Here is a 20,915-nt window from a genome sequence, read left to right as displayed (position 1 = left end):
GGATTTCGAGCGATAGAGACCTACAGATATGAGCTTGGAGATAATCCATATTTCATAACCCACAGTCACTGGGGGGGTGCCGAGGAAGGATTCAATCTGATCTGAAAGAGTCCAAGCCTAGTCATGTCTGTGTTTCTATAAAAAGCGCAGCAGGCTGCTTAATGTTTAAAAAATAGCTGAGGGACATGTGAGAGTGTGTGAGTGTAAGGTCTATCCTCAGGGCATTTAGCGGTGTGAGGGTGGGGGCGGCTCTGGGAGAAGAAAAAGAGAATGTATTTTTAACGCTGCACAAATAGTTCATTTGTCCTTCTATGAATGATTCCTTAGTGGCTTTGCACTCAGAGAGCGTTTTGAGAAAAAAAAGAAGAAACACGGAAAAAGTGGTGGCTGCTTTCTCAGCCGAAAGCGGTGAGTCAGCAGCCTGAAATGAATGAATGGGTAACAGTTATAAAGGGACAAGGGGATAAACTCAGACAAATAATTGCACGAAACTTCATTTGCAGCAGATGGAGGAATTTGTATGATTCCTCATGAACTTTTAAAAACCTGAGGGTATTGAGAGCTGTTCTGTTATGTAAACAGCCACTTTAGATGTTCCAGTCATTACTCGAAACCGTATTGCAAGTATCTGATAAGACAATAATAGAATCTTTGCTAGGGGCTCTCTGCATCTACCAGCAAGTCAATATCCACTTTTGCTAGAAAAACTGCATAGAAATGTACAGCGCTTATATAACCCACGTGTTGCATTACTAGATATAATATACTGGCATCACAATATCTCTCTTTCTTTAACATATACACACACCGGGGTAACTAATGTTGTGACAATCAGTTTATGAGCTGCAAATCACTATATGACATACCAGAAACACTAGAAAAATGACAGACATAAAATTATGTAAGCAATTATATAAAGCAATAGAAAGTGTAAAAGAAATATAAAAATAAACCATTGTTTTTGTTGTTGTTGTTATTGATATTATTATTATTGTCATTATTATTACTATTATTATTAGCATATATTATCAGGTCAAAAGTTTGGAATATATATAGATTTTTTTAATGTTTTTGAAAGTCTCTTATGTTCACCAATGCTGCATTCATTTAATGATAAATATAGTAAAACAGTAATACTGTGAAATATTATTACAAAATATATATTTTTTTTAAAAACTGTATTTTAATATATTTTATTCCTGTGATGGCAAAGCTGAATTTTCAGCAGCCAGTGTCACATGATCCAATTCAGAAGTCATTCTAACATGCTGATTTGCTGCTCAATTATTATCAATTGTTATTGGTGCTCAATTACTAATAGTGGTTCTCTTTTTGCTGCTTAATATTTTGTCAAAAACTTTGATACTTTTTCAGTATTCTTTAATTTTGTTAAATAGGTGGGTTTTTGTGTGTGTGTTTTTTTTAAATAGGAACATAATTTAATGTCAGTTTTAAACAATTGTGAATGTGACCTTGCTGAATAAAAAAAATGTAGACGCAAACTTTTGAATAGTAGCAAATAATAGGTTCCTCAAAAATATTAAGCAGCTCAGCTGATTTCAATATTGATAATAATTCATGTTTCTTGAACAGAATCATCATATTAGAGTGATTACTTGAGAGACACATAGCACAAAAAACATTGAGTAACAGACATTGCAAACAAAATGTGTTCCAGCACTCTCTCCCCCTACTCAAAAAACCCCATCAGCCTGTGTGTTTGTGTGTACAGCAGGAGAAACAGCTCCTGTATGGATGAAAGCTTCCCCGAAAGCTCCTTACCGCACCTTCCTGCAATATCCGCTTCCAAATCTCCTCTCCTCCCTCTCATGCACTCACATCCTCTCAGCTTCAAAGGGTCTCCTTTCCTGATCCTCTCAGGCACCTTACGCACGGACTCATTACAGCATTCAAACATATACGGAACACACAAATGTTACAGATCACGTAACCTGACAGCCTGTCATTTTAGGAGCTGCTGAAGAGGGCCTAGAGGAGTTTTAGCAGACAGCTTTTGCCTGCGGCCCAATGCTAACACTCAACACATGAGCCCCATATGCGGTGTGCATCAGACGGCGCAGGATATTGGAAGTGTCTTTGGTGGATTATCTGCCTGTGAACGTGCAGATTGAGTTGAGGATAATCCACACGTTGATGTTTTCCTCCTGGGGTGAATGAGAGTGACAGTTTATAATCAGCGTTAAGTAGAAACACCAGCCTCCGAATCTCGGCCGAGGATTACATAGTTTCTTTGCTCGCGGCTGTTAGGAAGAGGTTTGCGGAAGATGCATTGTTTCAGCCGGTAGTCTGTAATCTTTAGTTTGAATTCCAAATTGCTAGATAGGTGCTTCTCATGCGTGGGGTTTTATCATATTTCCAGGAATTTTATTAAATGTCCTCCTGAGCAAAATGCTCCCGCTCGGCACCAAACTGTCCATGGAGATGGTTCGCGCAGAGAGAAGGGAGAAAGAGAGGGAGATTTTCATTTTCTTTTCAAGTAAATGCCTGAGGCTTATCGCTGCCTCTCTGCACCAACTGCAGTTGGCCACAGAATCAGCGGTGATGAGATTAGGCTGAGTGTGATTGGCGCAGACTCCCAGCAGAGAGTGTTTGCACTGAAGGTGGCGTAATATAGGTGGTAGGTTTTTCATCAGGCAGCCGTGGATTTGGAAATGAGGGAACGTGCTGAATCGATGCCACACAGCAGAGCAGAGGTAATGCACAGCCATTAGTAATCTTTAATGGGCAAAGTGGCATGTTATCTGTCTTTGTTACATGGTTAAATAAATAGAACACTTTACTAACACACACTGAATGCTGAGTAAAACTTTTCTACAGCAGAAACAGCACTGCTAGGTGCAGGTCAATGTGATTTACACAAGCAGGACAAGTTCCTGGATAAGCTTTCTTTGTTGTTCCTGGAACAATGTTGGAACTTGTCCTGCTTGTGTAAATTACATGAAGATATACAGACAGGAATACTAAAATCAGACATTTAGAATGCTGTATTAATAATGGATTTTTCATTTAAATATTATATATACTACCATTCAAAAATTTGTGGTCAATAAGATCTTTTTTAAAATTTTTTTAAGAAATCAGCGCTTTTATTCACTGAGTATGCACTAAACTGATGGTGGCAGTGAAGTGACAGCAAAGACAAAAATTTGATTTAAAATAAGTACTGTTCTTTACAATTTCCACAAAAATACTAAGCAGCACAACTTTTTTCACATTGCTGTGCTAATAATAAGAAATGTTTTTTTGCATACCAAACCAAATCAGCATATTAGAATGATTTCTTGTAACACTGAAAACTGGATGGTTTTGATGGTTTCTGAAAATTCAGCTTCAGAAATAAATGACATTTTAAAATAGGAAACAGTTATTTTATTTTATAATATTTCATTATATGTTTTTGATCAAATAAATGCAGCATTTTTATTTTTATATAAAGTCACTTTTATAAGGCAAGGCAAGGCAAGTTTATTTATATAGCACATTTCATACACAGTGGTAATTCAAAGTGCTTTACATAAAAGGTGAAGTGAAAAGGTCATTAAAAAAAATCGCAACAATAAAAACAAGGAATTAAAAAATAATAATAAAAACAAGATATAAAAATTGATTTAAAAAGAATTTAAAACAGTTAAGAGTAGAAAATGATTATACGTTGCAATCAGTTCGGACGTAGCACAGTGCTCATTTGACAAATGCACAGCTAAACAGATGAGTTTTGAGTCTGGATTTAAATGTGGCTAATGATTTAGCACATCTGATCTCTTCTGCTTCCAACTGCGGCCAGCATAATAGCTAAAAGCGGACTCCCCTTGTTTTGTGTGAACCCTTGGTATTTCTAACTGACTCGATCCTAATGATCTGAGTGGTCTGTTAGGTTTATATTCAGTGAGCATATCTGCAATGTATTTAGGTCCTAGGCCATTGAGTGATTTGTAAATGAGTAAAAGAACTTTAAAATGTGACTGGAAGCCAGTGTAAGGACCTGAGGACTGGTGTGATATGCTCAGATTTTCTGGTTCTTGTCAGAATCCTGGCAGCAGCGTTCTGGATGAGCTGCAGCTGTCTAATGGTCTTCTTCGGAAGGCCGGTGAGGAGACCATTACAATAATCCACCCTGCTGGTGATGGAATGTTTTGCCATTAATAATGTGACTGTGCATCATACAGTCATTACTAAGGCTTGCTTGTTGATTAAAATCAATTACATGATATGCTGATTAATTCATAAAGTTCATCATAATTAATCATAAATATCAATATTTGCTGTGAAAAGCTCCCAATTAGGATAATAGAGTAATAAGATAATCCATTGCATTGCTATGGCATTGACTAGCCATTATGTAAAGTGGCTTTAGTAGTCATTGTATTGTTTGGTTAATTTCAATATCATTGAACATTTGCAGTACTTTTGCAATTGAGTTTGTCAGTCTGTTTTGGGTAGAATTAGGGTCCATTCACACATAACCTGTTTCTACTCTCTGTCTGCACTCATTATTAATAGTACAGATGTTTTTTGGCTTGTTTTGTGGATTAAGTATTTTAAGAAAACTCTAAAGCAGTTCAACTTTTCAGAATGAGTCTCTAACCACAAGAACGCATTCATCACTCTCTCTATCAATGATTCTGTTTCCTGTTGACAGCCCTAGGAGAATAAACCGTACACTGTCTCTCTCTTGGTCTCTCCGTCTTCCCCAGGAGGAGTAGGAGGAGGAGGATAGTGTTAGCAAACTGACCCTGCTCAATGACAAAGACAAAGTAAAGAAGTTGTTTCGTGGGCTGCGGGAAGATCGAGAGAAGGGGACTGCCTGTTCCACAGTGCAGTGCACTATATGGGTTGAGTAGGAGAAAGAGGAAGCAGTGTGCTGCTCTCTCTGTAGACTGCCAGGATGAGTAGGCTCTTATTGTCTTCTGCCCTTGTCAAACGCCTGGAGCTCTCCAGGGTCTCCGCAGCCCAGCTGAGGCTCTATTCATCTCCACCTGCCACATCCCGATAAAGGTACAAGAGTGCACAGTGTTAAAAAAAGAAACCGAGTTAGAAAGGGAGAGGGGGAGATATGACTCATTTTGAAAGCATCAGAGGACCAGCTATACCTGAGGGGAAGAACAGACAGATGGAACGGTGTTAGACAACTCGCACACATATACGCAGACTCACACAGACACAGGTGCGCAGTCTATTCCGTTTCAATGCTTCATTATGCAGAGAATATTCTCTCTGTTTCTTAACGCCGCTTGATGCTTTTCCTCGTCTGTGTCTGTGAGTCTGTAAAGGAGAGAGAGGCAGTCCCACCTGTTTGTTGTGTCAGGTTTTAGACTGGGAGGCAGGCTGACTAATGTTGCTCACCTGTGCTCAGTGGCTCAGGAGGTCCAGAGAGGCCTGTCACAATACGGCAGATTAAACCAGAGAAACTGGAGCATACAGCAGGACCTCACACACACATACTCTCACAGTCATATGCATACGCTGGTGTTTTTCGGTTAGCTCTATGAACAGGGCGACTTGTAGCAGAAAGGGTATTGTGAATGGTGAATGGTATGAATGAAAATGTTCAGGGTTACAATTTTGAATTTTTGATGTTAACAGAATAGTTTAGAAAATAAATTAAATTGGCTGACAATTGACTCACCCTCAGGACATCCAAGATGTTGAAGAGTTTGATTCTCCATAGGAATGGATTTGGCGAAATTTAGCATTAAATAACTTCAGTGAATGGGTGCCGTCAGTCCAAACAGTTGACAAAAACATCTCAATAATCCACGACTCCATCCATTATACCACTTAACATCTTGTGAAGCAAAAAGCTGCATGTTTGTAATAAACAGATCCATCAGTAAGACGTCTTATGAAATGTTTGTGTTTTCAAAAAAAGTTGTTTTTATATGTGCATCTGTTTAAAAATATATATTGTCACACTATAGTTATATTTTGCTGTATAGTCAACATCAAAATGTTTTATATATTGCATAACCATTTAGAATTGCCTAATTTTGGCTAATTCTGTAAATTAAATACTTCACAAATTATGTCATTTGATTATTTTATTTTATTTATTGGAACTTGATAAATGCAAACCAAAAATGATGAATGAATATGTATGGTTTCAATACTTAAAACAGTAGTAAATTATTAATCTAATTGGATGAGCCACATTAGAAGACATTGAAAAATGGCCAAAATATGAATACCTGTGACAGTGTGAACGCACATCAACTGAATTCTGAATTAATACGGCAAGTTGTGATGTTGTTTGGCAGCCGTAAACAACCAATAGCTACAACGTGTTAACACCAGGCGCGAGCCGCATGGTTTCAAAACTAATCATTATAATCAACAAAGCCACCTCAACTGAACTGAAATGTAAACAGTAGTTTTCTGCTTGGTGATTACTAAAATCATACCGCAGATATTCTGCAGTAGAAAAGATATAACAGAATATCTCGCTGTTCATATAAAAACATAGCACCCAAGTACGCAAACAATGGATTTAACCATCCCTTTTGTAGAAAGATCTGCATTGGAGTTACATGACTGAACAAGGCAGCCATGATTGGCATTGAAGCCTGTTAAGATGACAGCTGTCTGCATGACCCAAACTGAAGGGAGCAGATGAACCGCAATGACTTTTCAAATTCGTACAAAAAAAGTAGCAGACAGAAATCCAGTTCTTTGTAGGCCTGTTCCTGGTGAAATGTTACAAGGTGACACCTCCATGTCTGGGCTCTGCGAGGTGGACAGAGATGTTTCAGCCAATTAGGGAACAGCCTGCTCATGTCCCAGTGCTAAAATGGCAAATCTGCTAATATCTACAGTGAGCCCGAGTTCACAGTCAGTGTCAGCTGTCAGACCAGATTTCACACTACCATTGCACCTGCGTTTGTGTATGAATCATTGGTTAGTGTTATGAGCGATGTGTGTGTTAAATGTGTTTGTAATGTGATAGAATGCTGCTCGATACTCGGGTCATTTGTTGTTTTTGTACAGCATTACTCATTTCTTTGGCAAAGTGAAGTGTGGGACAGTGTGATCATGACTCAACTTTTGTTTTTCATGAGAGTGTGTTTGCTCAAGGTTGTGATATAATGTGGAAGTTGACAGAAACTCTAGACAGGACAGTATATTAACTCGGTATCTGCCTGCTCTGGAGATTTGTTCCTTAATATAAGAGTGAGTAGAAGAGACAGACAAATAGACAGACAAATGGGGGTGTTTTAGCAGCTGATTCACTAAAGAAATAATGAAAACGGTTAATATTTTACTAGAATCCTTCACCACTTTGTGTAATGTTAATGATGTGCATACAACATTTTCTGTGCATTATGTACATTACATTTACATGTAAAGTGTGTGGAAAAAGCTGAGAGTTATTTAATTGAAATGCTTTTTCAGTACATTTGAATACAACCGGTTAGTGAGTAAGATGCCATTTTTTCCACTAAAATAGTGTTTGCAGAAGTGGTGCAAGAGAGTTTGTCTCAGTGAGAAGTGGAGAAAAGAAGGGGACACATGGTTAACAGAGCATGTTTTTTTCCTCCTCTTTATTTCTTTGTTTATTCAGTCTCTCATTTGGTGAGATCCCACCAGGCCAGCACCAATAAACACGTCCAGTTTTACCTTTTTTACAGAGGGTTAACCATGAAAAAGAGAACTAATGAAAACCTTATGCTGTGTGCAGTTCACAGCATTTTATTGTCTTTAAAATGCCTTGCACATTGGCCGTAGTTTCCACTATAGTGCCTTTATATCTCTGATATAGGCTCTTTACCCTGCACCCTACTGATGGGATTCCTTTAAGGTCTATTAACATTAGGATTTTTAGTAGTAACATAAAACCCTGAGGTCTGTTATCTCAACTGGTGAATCTCGCGTGTTTGAGATGCAGGGCCCTACATTATATGAGATGCAAAATGCTGCATTACTCTTCGATTAAGATTCAGAATAGCTACTCCTGCTAAAGGTTTATAAAAGTATCCTAGTAGGCTTTTTTCACATTGTAGTGAAAAGACATTTTCATCAATAATATGCTAAAGGGTCTATCCTTGCACATCACATGCAGACAAACCTCTGTTCTTTCACATTGATTAATCTGTCAGTGTTTGATCATTAGCACACAACAAAATTGATTTAATGGACTTGAGGTCAGAGGTCAATTAGAGCATCTCATCACCTCCAATTCTCATTAATCCCAACATAACTCAGGGTTAAAATATGTGTGTGTGTGTGTGTGTGTGTGTGTGTAATTTGCAGTCTATGCCACAGGACCAACTTTAGTACTTATACTGTAACATTTTACAAAAATTAGGTTTTAAAAATTTGAGGATCCTTTTGCATCTTTAAATAAAATGTTTTTGATTCATGCCCAATCAGTGTGATCAGAGGACATGAGTTCTTTTTGACAGTTTAAAATATATTTTCCTTTGGATGGTTCAAATATTCTTTTGTTCTTCCTTATCTGTCAATTATTCATGAGACAGATGTTTCATAGAAATTTCAAATTATCTTCTGAAGGGCAAAATCTAAGGCATCATGAATATGAGAATATCCAGAGCTAATTATGAGTAGAGCGTTTAGACATGCTCATCAACATTAGCGGCAATACTTTAATGTGCCTGATCAATCATATCAGTCATGGAATAGATTTATACTATAAACATCTCATTCTGTCAAAGACATCATAATGTTTCCAGGCTGAAAAGAGATCGATAGAGAGACGGAGCAGTGCTTTCTGGAGTAACACTTAATTAGAAAAAGAGGCTGACCTAGTGTTTTTAAAAAGCCATAAAATTTTGCATATTTCTATGAGACACTCATCAGTGGAAAATAAATCCAAGATGGCAAATTTCTTATATTTCATTCAGTACTGAAAAGTAGAGATAACAATAGTACAGCACGTAATTCAAATAGTATTATTTTACGTGAGTGTTATATTTGCATGTCCAATGCATTATTCTTCTTGGAGTGTTGCATTGTTAACTTCTAACTTCAAATACTATTGAAATCGGTTGACTCTGGATCAATTCAAATTCCCAGTGTGAAGTACTTTTGGTGTGGTACACAGAATTGCTAACTAAGCTCTATAGTTCTTTCCGAATCAGTCACTTAGAAACTTCCATAACTGGTGGATGCTATAGGGGCCGTTCACACAGAATGCATTTATGCATGTCTTTGACCATCGCATTAGCATCTTACCGCTTTTTTAGCACAGCACTCAAGTTAGTATAAGTGTAAAAAATTTTTTTTAAAAGTCGCCCCCCCCCCCCATTCCTCTGACCTTCGTCTCACATTTTTAAATGCAACAACGTGCTTCTTATGTAGCAATTAGGCAGCAAGGCAAGCTTTTGTTAGATATCTAAGGCATTATTAGTGTTTTTAGAATAAAACAGCACCCACATTCTGCCTTTGTGTTGACAGGTCAGAATCTGAAGACAAGGAAAACCTTGTCTCTTATTCTCTCTGTATGACGTTTAATTTCTTATTTCCAGTATTGTATGTATATATTAATTTGTTATGCTGCTGCAAAATGAGAAGAATAGAGTTAAGAAGTTCTCTTCGTGATACTGAGAGAAACTATGTACTAATAATGAATCACATCAGCAATCAGTTTATGAATGAAGAGAAATTTATTGAATTAACAAAGAGGTTGGAAGTCACATTTCTGTTTATCTGAAATTTGTATATTTGTTTACTGAAGTGTGAGTTTGCTCGTCCACCTTATCAATGTTCTTGTTTTTAGAAGGTGGTGTATCCTGACATTTTTGTGGTTCCACTGATGTGTGTACACTCTGAAAATTGTCTGTGCAGCTCCCTTGAAGCAGGCATCATTAGTGTGTTTTGTTGTGTAAAGTCAGCGGGCTCTGTTGGGAGTTAGCTTGCTAACTTCTCACAGATACAGTGTTTTTTTCCTGTCAGTGCTTGTCACCATGCAGCAGAGGGGAACTGTCCTCCTCTTGGCACTCCCTTCACACTCGCCAACGAAATCTTGGTATGGTGTGTGAACGCATGTGATCATAAAAATAAAAGCATTTCGGAAAGACTAAGGTGCTTTGAGTTTGTGACACGCACCACTGACAGCTCATTCCACATTTTGGCTAATACCAATTAAAGACAACTGTGTGTTTTTCCTTTCTTTTATGTGTACAGTAAGTGTTTTTATTACCTGATTAAATTAAACACCTGTGTACTGGCAGTATGAGGGGAATATAGTGGTCCTGGAGAAGGGAAGGAGGGGATGCAGTGAGTTACATTTTCATTGCCTCTCACAAGTCAAGACAAATATGGTTTTCCCTTTTATTTCCCTACTGAGTGAAGTCAAAAGTGTTTGGCTGTGTTCATGTGACTTTCCATTCATGTCTGTTAACAAATTCAGGCATCACTGACACTTTTATTGGTTTGTGATTGTATTTTGGCTTTGCTGATTTTCTGTTTACTTTGTTTCGATTTTTTCTTCTCTGCCCTAAAGGGATGAAGTGATAAATAGACAGGCATCCATCGGTGTGGTCTGTGCCATTTCAAAGGAGTCTTTTATGTGGGAAATTGACAGACTGTACAGTCTCTGTTAACAGAAGTGTTAGAAAGAGATGTTTTTGTTTCTCTTTCAAATCAAAGGTGTCATAAGGCTATTTAGGATTGTTGTGCCCCAGTTTGAACCCCAGGTTAGACCTAAATTGATGTTTCATTTCCTCCTGACATTCCTTCTTTAGGGCCTTTATCCAAGCCAAACAAATTTTGTTTTCATGGAAAGCCTTTTCATGGACTTTCTAATCGCTTTATGCCTGTTTTGTCTGACAGAGGCTGAAAGAGTTGAAGCAGAGAGAGTTTGCAAGGAATGTCTCCTCCAAGTCCTGGAAGGATGAGAAAAAGCAGAAAAGAGCTCTGAAACGACTGCACCAGCTCGCACAGATTAAACAGCAAAGAGACAGGTAAAACATTATTTACTTACAATATAAATTTGATATAATGCATGCATGCAGCGCATATTAGACTTAAAGAGAAATTAGATCTTTCAGCTCTGCCTAATAACAACACTGTCTTCTGTTCTTGCCAACAGTGATGACAGGAAAGGTCCAAAGTTAAGGTCTACAAACAAGGATAAGGATCAAGTTAAAATCCCCTCAGCTGGCAGTAGCAAATTTGACACAAAACCAACAGCATCCTCAGTCCAAGACTCAACTCCCATCTCCACAAATGTCTCTTTGAAGGGCTTGTCCTCCACTCGTATACCCACACATCAGAAGCTATGTCACGAAAAACACCCCTTACAGACAAAATCCTCTGCAGGACACCGGAGCCCCAGGGCAGGGGTCTCGTTCTGTTTCTCCAGGCGAGCTCAAATGAAGCTTGACTCCTGTGCGTCTGTGTTCAGTGATGGACTTGAGGAGACCAGTGACTATCAAGAGCTCCAGCGCCATAGGCACAGACTCGCCCTAGAGGCCCTCTGGTCCTGCTCGAGCTCACCCAGAACCCCAAGTAATGATGACCATGATCTATCCCATGATCCACCGACTCTGGGATGGGTGGATGGAGACTCTCAAACACCACAAATGGAAGCACAAGCAGAACATGTGGAAAGCCCTGAAAATCAGGCAAACTACAGCACAAGTGAGCCAGAGAAGCTGGGGTGTCCTGACACACAAAGTCCTGGAGCAGACTGGAAGCCAGCTGGTTCAGAGGACAGATTGCTTGATGGGGGGCAGGGGCCCAGGGCAGAGGGGGCTTATGGGGGATCAGAGGAGAGAGAATGCCTCAAGTGCCCCGGCCCTACTGTTTACACAGATGGACAGGGCACCATGGCCCAAGGCCAACCTCAAATACACAAAGGCTCACACCACCATACACAGAAAAGCAGCGAACCGGGTATTATGCAAAATGAGAAGAACTGTGTATCAGAAAAACAGACAGAGGAGTATAAAATACACAAAGTGTGTGAGGATGAAAATACAGGTTCTTTCCTTAATGTAGTCAGCAAGGATGGAAGTGTGACAAAATGGCCCTTTGAGATGGTGCAGTACACGTCCAACGAGCCACATGTATCTTATAGCTGTAACCCTCTATACTACTATTTCAAACACAAGGAGGGCAAAGTCAAAAGCACAAAGGCTGAGGAGACAGATCTTGGTGTTGTCAACAAGCTCACAGGCCAGAATGACAGAGCTGGGCCACAAACACAGGATGTTCCTGGAGTTAAATTAGGCATTTTAAAACCAAAGAGACCCAAACACAGGAGAAAGGGGAAAAAACGTAGGCGTAAATTAGATGCTGTCACGATCCGGCAACCGGGCTGCGCATTCAAAACCTGCTCGCAGACAGAAGCTAGAGGACACTTTGAATTCCAAAGCACTCCAGCTGACACGTCACAAAACAAGCAAGCGTGCACTGAGAGGAGGCACAAGCTTGGGAAGAGGAAAAGATCAGTGAGAGATGAGACTTCAAATGAAAGTGACACCCCAGAGCACAGCCTCAAAAGCATTGTTGTAAGCTCGCTTTCCGCCCCGGCACGTAAAAGGAAGAAATGTCAAACGATGAGGGGGCTTGTGTCTGCACTGCGCTTGGTAAGGCGAAGGCCTTTGCCATATTCTTTTCACAGCACGACAGGAAGAGAGGATAATTATCGCTGGTATGACGACACCTATGACTCAAAGAGGGATGCTGCCTCAACTCCCACCAGTGACAAATCTGGGTCATGGAGTGGCCTGTCAGACTTGAACTCAGATGGGGAATGGCCTGTGTACCACACGGGAAGATGCTCCAACTCACCAAGATCAAACTATCTGTACCCTTTGAGAAAGGAGTACAGTCAGTCCAGGTCTTGCATTAGAAGTTCCTCTTACAATGATCCTCACTACAGTTATAGTCCATGCAGAGATTTTGAACATACGGGAGAAAGCTGGGATTACACAGACTCGTATGTCTACAATAAACGAAAGTACTCAACAGTTTGTAACAGCCCAGATCAGCATGAGAGGTACAGTATCAGAAGGCACAAAAGGTTTGAGGAGCATAAATACAGAGAGCACAGAATTCAGCATACAGGAAGACAGTTGTTTTATAGAGTCTATGACAGTCCTGAACCTCAAGAGGATGTCAGGGACTGGTGGTACGAAAGGCTTAGCCCTGTAGGTAGGAGGCACCGGGAGAGAGAAGAACTTCCTTGGTCAAGTCCTGAAAGAAGTGAAGACAGGTGGTATAACAAGCCAGTGTCCATTCGTAGCCCCAGTTCCTCTAGTAGCACTAGCATCTCTGATCTTAGTGGGGACTGGTTGTCTAATTCCCATATTAGGCCATCTCCTGCTGGACAGAGCCAGAAACATTGCAGTCATTCTGGATGGCCATCCGAGAGATTGATCAAGACCAAATCCTCCCATTCTCTTCTTAGAAAGAGGAGTCATACACCCCCATTACCTACAACTAACCATGTCGCTCAGCCTACATCCTTACAATCAGGTGGTGGGATAGATGATGTTACAGACAAATCTAACCCAATGCCTACAGACCAGTTGGTTGAGAAGGATCCTAAAGTAAAGAGAGCAAATGTCGCTCTCTTGTTTCCACTAATTGGTAAATTACCCTCTATTAAGAAAGGGGCAAGAAAAATAAAGATTAACAAAGATGCAAGTGCCAGTATTAATAACCAGGTTCAAACATGTTCAACTGTTCCATCAAATCCACAAGTTATACCTCAAATTGACAATAATACTCCAGAACGCTTACAACACACAGATGGGCAAAATCCCAGTACATCCCAAGCTTGTCTTGAAATTGCCAAGGGAGATAGATCAACAGAAACATGTGCTGCTTTAGCTCTGAATCCAGACAAGACTTTGTCACAAAAACTCAACATCAGAAACCATGAGGACAATGCAGAAATTGCAGGGATTCATTATCCAAAACGTACCACCCCTCCCCTTTCAGAGCAACCAATCACCTTCACCGATGATGAGATTGAGAAGTACAGATTGCTTCAACTCCAGGCCCAGCAGCACATGCAGCAGCAGCATCTTCAAGAGCAAGCATCTGTGGACATGACCCATTTACCAGTACCAACTCCAGAGCCACCTGACCAGACTACACTTTCAGCCTGTCTGCCATACAGCATACTCCAGCCCTCTTCTCCACACACTTCTATTGCTCCACACCCTTCCCCTGTTGCCCTGCTGCCTCCCCTTCATCCCTCTCTCTCACAGGCCCATTTTGCCCCTCCAATTCCTGCTGCCTTTTTTCCAGCACCACCTGCTACTGTGTTGGCAGCTCAAACCCTCCACCTGATCCCAGCCTCATCTCTCCACCCAGTTCATCCTCACCATCATGTTCCTGGGTTGACTCTCCACCCCCTGCCTCCCGCTTCTCTGCTCCCCACGATGCTCAGGCCAATGCCCATGGCTGCCGCCACTGCTGCTGCTGTTGCTGCTGCCAGCACTCTGCAGATCCACCCCCTACTACACCCTCTGTTCCACAGCCAAGACCTTCAGCGCCACCCTGGACCAACCAGCTAGCTCTGGTCAGAACGAGAGGGGAAAGGAGAGAAGTACAGAATATAGTTTTGACTTCAAATGTTCTACAAGATCCCTCCAAGTGTGCTGTGAACTTTCTGATCTTTAGGTTCTACTTTCAGCCAAAGTTCCTGTTGAGTAGCGATTTTTGTTTTGTTTCATCTCTGTGTGTTTCAGTGTCGACTCAAAGATAACGGGACTTTTTACTTTGTTGTTTACTGTTCCATTCTTCATACATCCTTCGTCTCCCCGCATTAACACACAGATGAACCTCTCCTGCCTCAGCGCACTGATTTATCAGCAGTTGAGCCCAATCAGCAGTTGGCTGAAATTAAGCATAACCTGAAGTCAAATTAGGATGTTAATGCCTTTTTCAATTAGTAATAAGTATAATTAGCATTTTTTATGCTACCCAGCAAGTATTCAAAGGGTTTTATTTATGAAGAACTGGGGGAGATATCCTTGAGCAACCTTAAACTGACTAAGCAAAAATTTACATGAAAATTCAGAATAAAATTCAGAAAAATGTTTTTCATTAAAATATTCTTTTTAGAATATGCAAATTTACATGATTATTTGGTGCAGAAATACAGCATGTGATTGAGCTATTGTATCTCTTAATGGATTTAGCAGTGTTCACCACTTTGGTTAAAATGTCCCATTTTTGTAATTCTTTTTTTCTTCTGTGTTGTTTAGTAGGGTAGAGTAAGTTTGTACTTGCTCAGCTGTAGTGTGGACATGCAATAATGTTTTTTTTCCCAATATATTTAAAGTGTAAAATCTTGAACTGTATTTATGTATTCATACTTTGTAATGTAAGTAATAACGAATAACATGCACTTGATTGTTCATACATGTTCAAGATGGTTTTTATTCACTCTTATTTTGGTAGAGCCAGACATACTTTCATTTGTAATATAATGTCATGGGAATAATAATAAATTAAATGTCATTCTGAGAAATGACAGTTTTGTCATTACTAGTGTCTTTGAGGTCTAGAATTTAACTTGAGGCTTTTAAGGTTCAGGACCTTTAGGCTTTGAAAGACAGTGAGTAGCGATTGGCATTTTGCCTGGAGGAGGATTGTGGCTGAATTGGCATTTACCCACCTATAAAAACCCTCCAGAAAATGGCATAATACATGTCAAATTCAGTGAATGTTAACACACCTTCATTTCAAATAAGCAGTGCTTCACTTCTCAGATCTAAGGGACTGGGAGTTTGTGTTAATGATGCTTCTCATTGCCAGCAGTGGCCCAATAACACAACTGTGCATTTGCACTAATTAACTCTCTCCGGTACGAGTCGTCTGCTCTGGCAAGCAAGAGCTCTACTCTGCAGTTGCTCACTGGCACTAAACGGATTGGTGATTCATATCTCCAAACTCAAATTGTGCTGGGCCTGTCCTTTAATAAACACAGAGTAATGAAGGCAAAGTTGTGTCCTGCTGGACAGGTGCCATGATTGCAAATCCAGTGGTACATTTTCTTGTAAAAACTATTCTGAGAAGCTGACAAAGTGAGTTGTTTAGCATTCAGTAACATTTCAGTGAGTGGAATGGGTTTCTCTTTTGAGTGCACTTCATGTTGGAAATGCTAAGCGATAACAAAAGGTTGCAATGATGGTCTAGGGTTGATTATAGGCACAACAATACATAAAATTGCAGCCTTCATTACTCTAGCAAGGACTTTTGGTTGTTTCTTAGGCTGCTGGAAAATACAAACATGGAAGTAAAAAGGAACATACAGGACAGATCGATGGATGGTCACAGTTTGACTGCTGCCTCTCTGACTGACCCTGGTTTGTGCCTTAGTGGATCAGAGGTGAGTTGACAGCCTCCTAATGATTTTGAGAGACTCAATTGATTTTTTTTATTTATTTATTTTTTATTTTTTGTTCTCAATGAGGATCCATGCAGATATCCGGTAAGCCAGGCTACCTTTAGGAAGAGCCATAAGGGGAAGCAGTGTGTGGAATGGTTGCCCTCCCATGCCCCAAATACAGCCTCTCTGCTGGCAGACCTGCTGCCGCGTGCTCATACTCCACAGGACAGTAGATCAAACAGACTGTATGAAATAGAGAGCGAGGATAATTAGCAGATGTTACAGAATAAACTCACTCTTCAGCTGCCCGCTCTACGCAACCAACCAAACTTACTGATGAATACAAAATTTTCACGCTCAAAAAGAAATAAAGATGATGAACAGGGAGTGGTTAAACATGAAAGATGAAGAGAAGATGAGTTGTAATACTGATCAGAAATGTAGTGAAAAACAAGAGGAATCAAAATAGTTACAAGCTTCAAGCATTTACTTCGAGGTGGAGTGTGTTTGATGTAAGACACATCGTATATCAGTTGTTCTGATATGACCATAGAAATCCATATTCCATATCACTAAGCCTCGGAGCCATATATAATCACAGAAGGGTTATGTAATGTAAAAGTTTGTGCTTTTTCTGGAGCAAAACTTTCCCCTCATTATTAATTTCTTCTCCAGTAACTATGAGGCATACAGTAAGAGAGAAGAACACTTCATGCCCCTCGTAGTCTAGTGCCCTGCAAGCCCCTTATTTAATATGCCACTGAAGTAGGGAGCCACTGTTTGCTGCTCAGCGCCTGTGGGGGCCACTCAGAGTCTGTTTAGCATGTATCAAAGCTGTAGGACATCACCATCGCCACTGCTAAATGCCCAGTATGGTGCAGACAGTGTACATATCTTCCTTGCTCATTCTTCCATTCTTAGCTTGCACCCTCCGGTGATAGTGTCTCACTGACACCACCCACCACAATCACTGAGAAATATCATCTATTCAGAGCAGCATTATGCTCCCTCCTTATCACTGTGAATTATTTTTCAGTTATTCATGATTCATTGATTTCATTTTTTGTTATGTATATAATGTCTACACATTTCTTATCAGACAGAAAGATGACCAAGGAAATGGACTCCCTGCAGTTTTTACTCACCACTGTATGCTGTGCTATAGACTCATACCCAACCCAAAAAACATTAAATCAACATGAAAGCTAAAGCCCATCTGTTCATAGGCTCTTAAAGCCAGTCAAAACCCATAATGCTCAGCCTCACAGCCAAACGGTAGAGAGATTCGACAGCCTTGGTGTGGGTAATCGTCTTCTACGCCAGCAAAATTAAAGCTAGATCAGGTAGAGCCTGTTTTTGATCCAGCTTTAAATGGCATCACCCACCTGTGGAGCAGCACTCATCTGATTATTCCTCTTTTCCTTTATGTAAACTCTCAGTTTCTTCTGGCTCCCTCTTCATCATCCCTCAGGTGCTTGACTGAGCCAGTGACAAAGAGTGAAACAGGCACATGTGTGTGTGTATTCATGTGTGGTTGTCTTGTATTTCTGGTCCAGTTCCCTTGATTTGAAGTCTCATCCTTTTCACTTCAAATACAATCCATGGCTCTATTGGGCCAAAACTAATTTCATATTGATTCACGTTCTGCACGTAAATCTAAACATACCACAGCATGTTTACGTTTTCTTTCTTGAGGTTGATGCAAGGTCTGACCGCAGTAATGACAGTGATGTATGCTTTTCTTTAAAGATATTCAGGAAGAAATGACTCTCTTTTTGAGTCTGTTGCCCTCACCACATCCTTTTCCCTCTCCCTCTCCCTCTCCCTCTCTTTCTGTCTTTCTTCTGCCAGAGAAACGTTCAATGAAATTGTATACTTTTGAAAAGCTTAATTTGATTGCCTCCTACAAAGTGAATGCTGCAGTCAACAGTAATTTCTAGATTTTCAAAATACGGTTAATTGATACAGAGCAAGCTGTGTGTTTTCTCTCCAGCACTTTTATGCACAACCTCTTTATGTTCAGTCTCATTCCCAAACGGACACATTTTTGTTCTACCATCTAAAATTATGATTCCTTTCCATATAATTTTATAGGCCTATATCTATTTTATCTCTAGGTTGTTGGTTAAATATTAGAATGAATGAAAGACAATAATCATGAAAGATTTATCATGCCTGGCTGTGTGGTCAGTTGTACCACTAATTATGAAATAAAAAATGAAAAAATATATTTAAAATGCATGGAGAACATAATTTAAGCTATTTAGATATTAATATAACAGCTACATATCAATATAATTTAGTGAAAAAAGATTTAACCCAGTTCAAATAATTAACTAATAACATTAAGAGTTTTGTGTCTGTTAGCCTCAGATGTGTGTTAGCAAAATTTAGCATGCACATACATTAGCTATACTCCAAAAATTCACCAGAGTTGCATGTGATTATGCATTTTTATACACTATCTTTTTATGTTCCACTCTCATTTCCAAACCCCCGTTCCAGAAAGAACCAAAAAGCGAGAATGCCAAAATTCATTTTAATAAAATAACCAGATTAGTATTCCTGAGGGTTAGTGTAAGCTTTGCCCTGAAGCGATCATAACTCATAAAGCCATTTTCAGGAGGCCACTTAGTCCGCAGCTCCTCCTGTGACTCTGTGCTTCTGAAAGAGACCCTCTGCTTGCTCTATATATATCATTAAAGCCATAAAGGTCTGTGAAATCAAGTCTAAATGTTCTGAAAACGTGCTTGCACTGAAACTAAATGATAGACTGAAACAAACTAATTAACATAACCTGGCTTATAATGATGCAACTCTACAAGTCATGCAATAAAAATAATTGAAGTAAATCACAGAGAGTGTTTAAAGTATTTCTAATTCACATTCTCTTGTATACTTGTCATTTTCATTTGTAAATCTCTCAAAGTGATCATTTACTCATCCTCATACAACTTGTGTGCCTGTCAAATGCCTGTCTTCTTTCCTTGAAATAAATGTAAAAAAAAAAAATCTCTCCATAAAGTGAACGTTAGTGTGTTGTTTTGGACCCCATTGCCTTTCATAAACTGCAAAAACAGTTCATCAAAACTTCTTCGTTTGTATTCTACAGAAGAAAGTCAACACATAAGGGTGAGTAAATGATGACAGAATTTAATTTGTGGGTTAACTATTCTTTTGTTTCTTGTATCACAGCAATGTATGATCTTGGTTTTCCATAAAATCTTTGGTCGCTAACAGGATTTACATATTTACTAGGATATTAATATAAGACATACTGTGTGTTTTTTTTTTATCTCTGAAATGCAGTACTCACACTTGAGTTGTACATGTAGATGATAATGTATAGAGACACATTTACAAGTTAGACCTATGTACTACACCTAAAATTTTTCCAATTTAGAAAAAAACACTAAATATTTGAAGTTCCTACATCAGTTTTAGCTTTGTTACAACACACGTTATTCATCTCTGGGCCATGTTTCCCCTCTCCTTTCTCCGAAAGAGTGAGAGAGATTTTGGGGAAACTCAAGCAGTAAGAGCCTTATCTCAAGGCGCCATGCATAAAAACGAACCATCTCTCACCACGCAAGAGCACTACATCATGAAAAAAGCTGCTCGGTAGTTTGCACACGACCACAGCCTGGGGTTCGAGCCAGCTGGCTACAACAGGCAGCATTAGCAATGTTCGGTTTAGTTATTCAGTGCCTAGCGCTGATGATTAAAGAGACCCAGGCAATGGGCAAGACCTACTCTGTGTGCGAGCGTTAAAGAGAGCGAGCAAGAAAGGATGCTGAGGGAAAAAAGAAAAAAGCAAGTTAGAATATAAGAGAAAATAAAGCGCTCACTAGAAACTTCCTCCTTAGGATTGTCTGTTACAAGCTGTATCGCTGTAGATATGCTTTTGAAGTTTCTTCTTTTCTCCACTCCGAGATCTCGGAGCCAGAGCTGTGCTAGTGCTGCTGCGAGCAAGGCTTTCTTAGGCCAACTAAAGCAACTGCATGTCTGCCGTCTCGCTGATACATATTCATACCTGTGAGCTCCCCTCATGAGAGAACGGGCTTTTGAACCCGCGTCTCACTGATCTGCTCTCAAGTCTCAGACAACCTGAAACGATAACACGCTAAAAAACTTCCAGGGAAAAAAGAGAGTCTAGAAAAATGGCTGACTATCCTCATATCTCAGCAGAAATGAAGACGCTGCGAGGAAGGAAGAGGATCAGTAATCTCACTGGCAGATGATCATAGTGGGTCGAAAGGTGTGGGGAGATGTTCTCACTAATCAAACTGAATGAGCGGTTCTGACGGTGAAGCTCTGACAGCCTCTCTCTCAAAAACACCACTCGTCTCTTCTTGCGATGGAAAGACTGAGGAATAAGATTGAGGGCCATCTGTGATGGGAGGGAAATAAGGAACATTGACAATGAATTACTTAAAGTCTGAAAATTACCCATAGTTAATTTGGTGTCAGTCTTGCCCAGGCATGACTTTATTATTAGTAATACCAAGTTAATATTAAAATTAAAAGGTGCGTAAATTTGTGCTGTCAAGTTCTGCAGGGATGATTTGTTGGCCAAAACACAGAAACC

General features: G+C 39.7%; 1 protein-coding gene across 1 annotated transcript in view; it reads left to right on the top strand.

The window, feature by feature from the left end:
- LOC131521228 (G patch domain-containing protein 8) overlaps positions 1–15,458 on the top strand; it is a 96,253-nt gene extending 80,795 nt beyond the window's left edge. Inside the window, exons 3-4 of the mRNA XM_058745757.1 lie at positions 10,807–10,937; positions 11,066–15,458. Of these exons, the coding sequence (XP_058601740.1) occupies positions 10,807–10,937; positions 11,066–14,507 (3,573 nt within the window). The 3' untranslated portion in view covers positions 14,508–15,458. The remainder of the gene's footprint in view (positions 1–10,806; positions 10,938–11,065) is intronic.
- Positions 15,459–20,915: the final 5,457 nt, after the last annotated feature.

Source organism: Onychostoma macrolepis, chromosome 16 (assembly GCF_012432095.1).
Source record: "Onychostoma macrolepis isolate SWU-2019 chromosome 16, ASM1243209v1, whole genome shotgun sequence".
NCBI classification, from domain to species: Eukaryota; Metazoa; Chordata; class Actinopteri; order Cypriniformes; family Cyprinidae; genus Onychostoma; species Onychostoma macrolepis.
Note: the sequence above shows the minus strand (reverse complement) of the source record. Positions and strands in the feature narration are given on the sequence as shown.